The sequence below is a fragment of the Brassica napus genome, chromosome A5 (assembly GCF_020379485.1).
Source record: "Brassica napus cultivar Da-Ae chromosome A5, Da-Ae, whole genome shotgun sequence".
In the NCBI taxonomy this organism is placed as follows: domain Eukaryota; kingdom Viridiplantae; phylum Streptophyta; class Magnoliopsida; order Brassicales; family Brassicaceae; genus Brassica; species Brassica napus.
In genome coordinates this window covers 11,676,330-11,686,570 of record NC_063438.1, presented here as the reverse complement: position 1 = coordinate 11,686,570, position 10,241 = coordinate 11,676,330, and the positions used below count along the sequence as shown (strand labels likewise).

The following is a 10,241-nucleotide window of genomic DNA, read 5'->3' as shown; positions in this document are numbered from 1 at the left end:
GTGTTATCAGATTCTGTTCGGTTAAAGAGAGGAAAGGTATATAATATTGTTTCAATTTGTGTAAAATGATTGTGAGCATAACATATTAATTAGATCAATATACTTTGTAGGTGCTTACTCCATATCTAGCGAATATAATTCAACCCATATTCTGCTCAACCCAACACTTGATTTTATTGAGGAGTTCAAATCAAGGTACGTGTCTTGCGTCTTACGTTCCAGACCTATGGAGGAGTTTCATACATATAGATGTTTATTTTAATTTGTGAACCTCATTTTCACTGACGGGTTTTTAAATTATGTGTGATTATTTGTGATGGCAGTCTCCCTGATGATTCACTTGCTCTTACAAACAACTAGGGGTGGGCACTTTACCCGATATCCGAAGTGGCACCCGAACCCGATCCGAAAAACCCGAACCGAAATCCGAACCGAAGTAGCAAAATACCCGAATGGGTATTGAATAAGGAGAGATTGGATACCCGAACCCGAACGGATAATACCCGAACCCGAATGGATATCCGAAGATAACCGAACATATGTATAATTAACCTTATATTTCTAGTTTACATCTCTCATTTTATATAAAATACTTATATTGATACTACACATACTTTAAGTTCATATAATATACATACAATTACGGAAAAAATGATTTGCTATTCACTTAAAATGCATATCAAGTTTTTTATTTCAAAAATTAACAAAAAAATACATCCAATTTTTTTTTTTAAAATAACTAAATTAATGCCTTTTTAGTTTTAAAATGTTATGTCTAAATATATTAACCATTCAATCTATTAAAAATAAAAAAATTAGTTAACTAAAAGTTATATTATTAAATACAAGAAACTTGAGAAATTATTATTTTTTTTTTTCAAAATCTAAATATCCGAACCCGATCCGAAATAACCGAATCCGAACTAAAAATACCCGAACCCGATCCGAAGTAAAAAAATACCCGAACGGGTTCTACACCTCTATACCGAAATACCCGAAAATCCAAAATACCCGACCCGAACCTGAACGGATACCCGAACGCCCACCCCTACAAACAACGATAGTAGCCAATGGTCTGTTGGTACTGCTACTTCTATTTGTGCCAGGTTTTTTGTTCTTAATGAGAGGCTAACCATCAGAGAGATCATTGACAGTACTCTGGTATATAGACTACATTTTTTTATCTCAATTTTTTTACACATGCGTATACTCCATGTGTTATCAATGCTTTTAAAATATTGTTATTGACGAATAGGTTGGCACTTTTGTCACTCTGGGGACTATTGAAACAATTGATACTGAACGTGGCTGGCAATATTTTAGTTGCAAATACCACAATAAAAAAGTGATGCCTACAACTAATGTTGATGCTGATGGCCGCCCCTTGTTCTTCTGCAATACGTGTGACAAAGAACACAGTGATGTCATTTCCAGGTATTGAGCGGGTTAGATATACAAATAGATGAGTTGGGTAAATCGTCATTGAAATAGTCTGTGACGTTTATTAATATTTTTGTACAGGTTCAAATTAATTTCCCATGTCAAGGACGATAGCGGTGAGGCTAATTTTCTTTTGTTTGATGCTAATGCTCAACAAATTGTGCGTCATTCTGCTGCTGAACTCTATGACGAGGTACTTTTATGCAATATAATTGTACATCAATTAACAGAATAAATTCGTTTGTTTAACCTATCTCTATGTAATTGTAGAATGAAGATGAAGACTTCTTACCAGAAGCAGTTAGCGATCTCTTTGGTAAGAGAGTCCTTTTTGAGATTTCAGTTGACGCTGATAACATTAAAGGAAAGAGCTCTCAGTATGTTGTTCGATTGGCTACTGATGACCGTCAAATGGTTGAGGAATTTGCTGATTTACCTCCTAAACCGGTAATTTACTGCTTCTAATTGCGATTAATTTTATTGTTACAGGAGCATAATATTGATTCGATTAAATCTGTTTCCTGCAGGTCTAATGTTGGAGTCCGCAGATGATATTTCCTCTGGTTCTGGTGGTTTTACAGCAACTCCTTTGTCCAAAAGAAAAAGCGAACAAGATGACGACAGTTGCCTTGAGGATCAACACTCTGTTAACAAGAAACTCTCTCAAAAGAAACTCAAGGGCGAGTGAGCTGTCTCTTTTTTCAAATGATGTCCTTTATATTGTTATGGCTTTGTTTCTTCATCATTTTTAAAACATTTGTCTAAGGTACCTTTGGTTACATTGGTTTTGTTTAAGATTTGGTCCGAGTACCTTTGTTTTTTGCTTTTTATTGGATTAGAAATTTATCAAGTTCCAATCTAAACCAGACAACCTTTTCTTAGCCCACTTGAAATACTGAATAACAAAAAAATGTAACCGAAATTTTACTAATCTTAGAATTATTATCAAACCGATCCCACTTATTAGGCTTTTATTGGTAGTAATACAATCTCAGCCCATTTGTAATATCCAACTAAAAACCAAATTATGCCCGAAAAATATTTAAGCCCAAAATTTAATTTTAATACTATTTAATACTATTTCACGATTCTTTGTTATACCAAGGATTAGACTATATTTTTTTATATGAAAACTTCTTTTTAGACATTTTTAGATTCTTTAAGCTAACATTTATCTAAAAAAAGTTATGCAATTAGATCATAGATATAAAAACGTTCGTGCAAACTAAGGGGTCTTTGTACCGGAAGTGAAGACATAAAAAATTATTTAAAACATGAGTTTGAATGTTATTAAATTGATTTTGGAGGGGAAGTATGTAAAAACCTACACGCAAAATATGATTATGTCGGTATATAAAACTATTAATTGCAAAGGTAAATACAATTAACATATTTATAATTTATTTTTTCGATAAGTTATGTGAAAAGACTTGACTCATCGAAAGTCCGCGATGACATTATAAAGACAGCAGTGAAGAATTGTAACCAAAACCTTTCATCTCTCTTCTTCTCCGATTGAGTCTCTCCAACTTTCGGTAAGTTAATTATCTTTCTCTTTAGTTTTTTCTTTGAATTATATTGCATTTAGATCCATTTGTTTTCTGTAGATTTTGTTACCAATTGAATCAAGACTTTTTAGGTTTTGTATCCGTCATGCGTCTTTTTGTTCAAAAACATGTCCATGATCTTGGTAGGCTTATAATAACTTAGATCCAATGAATATAATCACTTTTAGTTCAATTTTTAATATTGTTTTCTGAAAAAATAATATGAGTATTTAGGAGATCTTATGTGTACAAATGCTTATCATTGATCATTCTAAAAATTATTTCCGCTTAGATAATATAACGTTTATAACCAATACTGTTTATAATAAGCAGATCGGCCAAGATCTCCCGATGGCATTCAACAAGGACCTTAAACGCAAGTCTCCAATGACTGATGATTACGGTACTTCTCTAGAAGAGGCATTCAAAAATGGAATGGAGGGGACGACTGCGCATTACCAAGCCATTCTCTTTATGTACAAGCAACTACATGATGCCCTCATCAAAAAGCATGCTGAAGAACTTGAAGTCGCTCGCATACAAGGTAAACTGGAACTCTTTCATGAAATCTTCAACATGTCTGCATTGAGCGAAGAGAAAGAGAAGATAGAGTCGGAACTTGTGCTTGCAGAGGCGAAGGCGTCTGATGTGAAGGTTCCTTACATCGATTGGTACAAGTTGAATGAGCCACAGATGTTTGATTAACCTTGTCAATTCATTGTTTGCTTCAAGTTGAAAACGTTTAATGTTTTTGATATTTTGGTGTTGTAAGATGGAACATATTTCTGGTTTTTAAAACCAGTTTCCCTGCAAAATTTGATCGGTTATTAAACTAAACTAAGTTTGTTATATTATAATCTGCCTTTTTATTAGCCTATCTCAATTTTTTTCTTATTGTTATAGCTTATAATTGGCTTTCATGTTTTGGTAACACATTCGTTTGATTTAGTTGCGTTATTACAAAATATATATTTCTGTATATAAGACTTTGGAAGAGGAAGTAGGTTATACCTATAGTGGTGGGGTAAGTGGTTTCATAGATTTGTCTAAATCACATTATTCATGGTGGCGTCATTATGTCACAGACAATATCGCATCAAGTTTGGATTCTTGAGATCTTACAATGCCAAAGGAAACTGATTTAATACATTTTATTTTGGAAATGTACTGACAAAATAATTACGTAAGAAGAGTTTGTATCTATAATGTGATTAAACGTCTTTTCGTATCATATTGGTTAAGTTAAATATATTTGATCGAGGTATGGAAATGATGATATTTTTTTAAATCTTTATAACTTAATTTATTGACATGAGTGCAAGATTATAAATATATTTTATAAATATCTAATAAATCGACATGATATATCTTAAAAAAATTTCTACTTTTCGAAAACGAAGGCAATATTTAAAATTCCTGTTACGATGCAATCCATAAATTACCATGAATATATTGCTTTCTGTTTATTTTCGGACAATATCTATATATAAGGAAATATATATATATATATATATATTTGAAACCTTTATAGTTTTAAACATATAAAAAATTTAATAAATATTTGGAAACAAATCTAATGGGTTTATCATTTATAGGGCAATTGGAAAGGCATTTTTCTATAACTAATCTTTCTATATAAACTGTAGGAGGTTGCCTATCTTATCAAACCTAATTTCAGTCTTCTTCGCCGACATTGTCTCTACAATTCTCTCCTAATCTCAAAAGAAATCCTTCGTAAGCTTTCATTTTATTTTTTTCTTAGCGACACATGTATATCATTACTCAGTTATTTGATTATCAAATCACGGTTTCTTACTTCAATATTTAGTTATATAATCTGGGGAGTTTCAATACATGTCAATCATGTTTCTAGGGATATATATAGTGTCATTGGAATAGTAAAAACGATTTTGTAAGATCTCTATAGCATCATGTATTGTTTAATTTTGAGGATCTAACTAAATATATATATTTCACTGTTAAAAAGCTGTGCGCGGTATGTTTGATCTGAATTGTCAATAGTATAATTATGTTTTTAATTGTGTTGCTTATATAATCGTTAATAGTTTAATTTTGAGGATCTAACTAAATAGATTTTTTACACTGTTAGTCGCTTTGTCTCTATGTTTGATCTGAATTGTCAATAGTATAATTATGGTTTTAATTGTGTTGCTTATATAAATGCTGTATATGTTAATCAATATTTATTTCGTACAAATGCAAGACAAGATCTCGCGATGGCATTCAACAGAGATCTAAAGCTCAAAAAACCGAACGTTGAAGATTACAGTTGTTCTCTCGAAGAGGCTTTCAACAATGGAAATAATGAAACTAGGGAGCGCTACCGAGCCATGCTCTTGATGTATCAGAACCAATTGGAATCCATCACAGCCAAGCATGATGAAGAGCGTGAAGTCTATCGCGTGCGAGGTAAATTAGAGTTACTCAAGGAACTCTTCAAGAAGGACGCAAGGAGGAAGGAGAAGAATAAACTAAAGACTGAACTTGTGCTCGCAAAGGAGAAGATGGATGGGGTCAAGATTCCTTACGTTGATTGGTTCAAGATGGGTGAGCCACAAATGTTTGATTGACGTCTTTGTTTTAACAATCTCTCCAAGTTTGAAATGTTTTAGTTTTTGTGTTGATTCGGCTACCAATATCGGAATTTATCTTCTGGTTTTGTAAACCAGTTTAATAATATGTTATTTTCAATAGTTTCAACGTATTGTACTGAATGGATGAACTGCTTTTATATTAGCATGGATCATTGCATTATATGATATTTTGATTGTTGAACAATGCGTTTAAATGATTTAGAAACAGTCTTTGCTGATCTTGTGTGTTCAGTCAGTGTAGTTTAGATGTACTTAAAGAGTACTTTGTCATATGAATTAGAACTTATTTGTGGTGTTAGTAGAAAAAAATTATGATTTTGTTCATCATTTGGCCTTCACGGAGCTAATATAAAAAGAAAATTTTTAAATATAAAAACAGTTCACTGACTAAACAAACCTTTTAAATACAGAAAAAGGTTTTTATTGAATCCATCACTATTATATTTACATTTTTGTAATTATAAAATGACACATACTAAATATTACTTTAAAGGGGGGATTTGCCAAGCACGTTTTACAGGTATTGGGTTTAATTGATTTTTAATGCAGCCTATATGTAAAATTGCCCTATATTAAACCTAAAATTTTCAAATGTTTTCTTCATGCTAATTTTGTTAAATACTTGGGTTTGGGTTTAGTGTTTACGGCTTCGGTTTTAAGTCTAAGATGCGGGTTTATTGTATAAGATTTGTGATTAAGGTCAAGGATTTAGACCAGTATATATGGGAATCGTATTTCAAATTAACGGTTTCGGTTTAGGGTCTAGAATTTGAATTGAAAGTATGTGGTTTGGATTTACGATATAGGACTTGGGTTTAGGGTATAGGGTTTGAATTTCAGGTTCAGAGTAAAGGGTCCAGGGATATATATTTACGATTTAAATTATACGGTATGGATTTAGGGTATAGGACTTCATTATTGGTTAAAGGGTTTCTTCAGTTAGATTTTTGAAATATATGACATTTATTTCGTTCCATCATTATTTTGTGAAATAATGATGCCATGAACATAAGAAATACAAATTAACTATTTCGTATCACCAAGAGCACAAACATCAAATGTGCAAAACCGATAATAAAAATACCATTGATTTAAAATTTTATTATACAATATGACATTGAGTCCTGATATATATAAACCCAGAACCCACTATTATCCAAATGAAACCAACCTTTTGTTAAGAATTATTACATGTAGAAAATCATAATCGAACCAATCCCCCTTATTAGGCTTTTATATGCATTAATACAATCAAAGCCCATTTAAGTTATCTATCTGAAAACATAGTTATGCCCAAATATAAAGAAGACGGCCTTCAAAACTCGAAATATTACCGGTAACATGCATGCAGCCGTCCTAATATTAAATTTATAAAGTATAACCTAGGAACTGATTTTAGTTGACCAATACGTAATTCAGATTGATATATTTCTTAAAAATGTATTTAACACACTTGCCCAATTAAGAATTAAATGTGTTTATATTACATCAGATGTCGATCATTGTATTAATTAGATTTGGTAACAAATTTATGATTTCCAGTAAATATGGCTAGAGGATATACGCGTAATAATTTTGTAGATCTTTGATATATAATGTTCCTTGACGGACAGACCATTTATTAAAAAAACGTTTCTATAACAACACATATTGCAACCTAAACACTTCGTATAACCTAAATTTAAGAGATCATCATAGATATGTCTACTTTCAAAACTGTTGCAGAGCTCGTGCCTTGCAAAGAGATATGTCATATTTATGTGCAGATTATCCATTTGTGGAAAAACTATATCGCAGCTGATCGATATATTATTGAGTTGGTGCTATGCGATGCCTTTGTAAGATATACACCATCATATACTTTAGTTTACCAATGATAATTTTACCCCCGGCCCATAGATTTCTCCCTAATGATTTTTTATGATGCAGGGAGATAAGATTCATGCTTCTATCAGTAGTTCGTTGGTAGCACCATATGAACAAAGACTGAAACAAGGGTTATGGACAATTTTGAAAAAATTTCAGTTATCCAATCGGGAGGTGCATATCGAACTAGCAAACATGCATACTTGATTGAGTTTGTCCGTAATACAAGTGTTTGTGTGTGTGATTTCCTTCCACGGGCACTCACTGGTTTCGAACCAGTTGCTTTCCGTGATATCTTCGATGGTTTGGTTAATACTAAGTATTTGGTTGGTGCGTAACACTAAAACATGTTTTGAAGACGATTCATTTCTCAAGCGTTAATTCTGTTACGGCCTTAACTATCCGTACCTATTAAGATAACTGTTATTTAACCTCCATTATTTTTCTAGACGTTATAGGTCAAATAGTTGGGGTCAGCCATTTAGAGATTGTTTCTTTCAATGAAAAAGACACTGAGAAGATAACACTGGAGCTCCAGAATCAGCTGTATGTTTTTCGGTTCTTAATAATGAATCAGCGCTTATTGATAGTTTTCATTGTTTTAACAATATGAGATGGTGGTTTTTTTAATCTTTTATTCCAGTTCTGATCGCCTCACTGTTCATCTGTTGGGTAAATATGCTATATTTGTTCATGATGCTACTCAAAACGTCATCCAGGAGAAGTCTATTATATGCGTTATTCGATTTGGCAAAATCGGTTTGTTCAAAGGTAATATTTGTGTATTTAAATAGTACATTACGTCTGCCAAATGTATCCGGTTTTCTTAAGATTTGCCTTTTCGTAACAACAGATAGTGTATCTACCGCATACGGATTTACTGACGTTTCCCTCAATCCAGGAATGGTAGAGGTTGAAGTTTTTTTAAATTTGTAAGTGGTTCAAAATATTAAATCAAAAATATTTTTCAAAGTATTTGTTATACCGACGCTTTTGGTATTATATTTTCAAAAACTTTTCAAAAAAATTCAGGGTAGATAAAAGAGACTCGCAGATAGCATTGGTGGGTCCAAACCGTATTGTCCGATTCCGGAGTTATATGGAAAGTTTAGATTTTTCAAGCCTATCATTCAGAAATCAATTATTGAAGTGTTGGAGACAAAACAGGTAAAGGAGATGTTATATCTAACGTTGTTTACCGATTCTACTATAACACTCTGCTTATTGGATATACAGCGGGAGAGGTATATTGTTATGTGTACAATTGCTGCCATTGATTATGATATGGGATGGTACTATCTGAGTTGCAAAATCTGTTGGAAAAGAGTATTGTTAGTCCCTAGCGATCATATGGTTTATGGAATTCAAAAGTCCCAAATCAAGAAAAAGTACTATTGCGCCAACTGTAATAACTATCGGCCTCAACTTCTGCCAAGGTAAGTAAAATATTCGGACCGTATTTTGAATTCCTGCTTTAGATAAGAGAAACCAGTGATTTCGAAACATATGAGCAACCCATTCTGTTCCATATAGGTACAATTTACAATTGGCCGTCCTTGACAATACTGGCCACGCAAAGTTCCTTCTGCTAGACAACCTTGCAGAAGAATTATTTGGGATTTCCTGCGGGGTGTTATACGGTTCATCGGCTGACCAGGTAAGAACGTACAATTGAATATTTTATCAATACCTGATTTTGAAAACTATGCATGTTATCTGTAACTGATTCTGTTTATAAATTATTGTTTAACATCTATATAGATTGAGGATCCCGTTGTCGTCCATTCTGTTCTCTCTAAATTAATTGGCGGAACCTATTTCTGCAAGATTGTTATAGAGGAGCAAAATTTCCTGTTCAACTGCCAAACGTTCAAAGTCCTGGAGATTATTCCAACTTACGAGTTTTAGTCATCTGTCGAATTTATAATTCTATAAATTTGACAATTGAATTGTGTTTCTGTATTTTTAGATATTTTTCTTTTTTTTTATTATTTTATTTTACATTCAAAATTTTATTACTTATTTGGGCTTTATATTTAGTGTTTAATTACTATTCCATTTTTTTCGGGGAAAATGTTATAAATTATAGCCAAATCATTGTTAAGGTGCTTTGGTCCTTGTGTTTAAATAATCAACACATGTAAAATTATATATACATTGCACAATTTAGTCAAAACGATTGCAAAATAACCAAAGTTAAAATAACGATAATGAGACTGAGGTTATTTGGAATTGATATTATAGAAAAAGACTTGCAAAACATACAAAATAGCAACGTACGAAACTGAACGAAATAGATAAATCACACATGTAAAAAACATAAGTTTTTTTACATGCGTGCTTAGATAATACACCTCCACAACTCTTCTTTTTTTAGTCTTGATTCATAGCAAACTGAACAAGTTGAGTAAGCCTTTTGGAGTAGTAACAATGCTTGCATACTTGAGCCATGTTATCGGGATGGCACTCAGTCTGTGGCTCAACGTTGACCATAGCTGTATAGTAGCGGGTCTCCATAATTGCAGGGATTGTACTTAGAGTTTTCTTGACTCTTTTCCAGCAATGATCAGAGGTTGATAGATTTTCTTTCCATTGGAGTTTATCCAGATACTTCTTACCTTTTGGATAGTGTTCAAATGCAAGCAATAACAAACCGTAAAGATAAGTACCGTTTGTATACTCACCAATGGATGCTTGGCGTAGATGATAGAGGCCTTTGCATTTTTCTTTGTGGACGAAATATTGAAGTATGCCCTCAATATAGTTTTCCTCA

The 10,241-nt window shown here is 32.5% G+C and overlaps 1 protein-coding gene across 1 annotated transcript; it reads left to right on the top strand.

Annotated features, from left to right (window-relative positions):
• Positions 1-5,224: 5,224 nt before the first annotated feature.
• On the top strand, positions 5,225-9,376 carry LOC106369399. Its single transcript, XM_013809558.1, has 7 exons — positions 5,225-5,555; positions 7,918-8,014; positions 8,112-8,239; positions 8,322-8,374; positions 8,705-8,904; positions 9,002-9,125; positions 9,230-9,376. The coding sequence occupies exons 1-7, from the start codon at positions 5,225-5,227 to the stop codon at positions 9,374-9,376; spliced, it is 1,080 nt and encodes a 359-aa protein (XP_013665012.1).
• The last annotated feature ends 865 nt before the right edge of the window (positions 9,377-10,241 follow it).

Coding starts and splice junctions, on each gene's coding strand:
- LOC106369399 (XM_013809558.1), top strand. CDS start 5,225: ATGGCATTCAACAGAGATCTAAAGCTCAAAAAACCGAACGTTGAAGAT. Junction 8,375..8,704: donor TTTCCCTCAATCCAGGAATG/GTAGAGGTTGAA, acceptor TTGGATATACAG/CGGGAGAGGTATATTGTTAT. Junction 9,126..9,229: donor ACGGTTCATCGGCTGACCAG/GTAAGAACGTAC, acceptor ACATCTATATAG/ATTGAGGATCCCGTTGTCGT.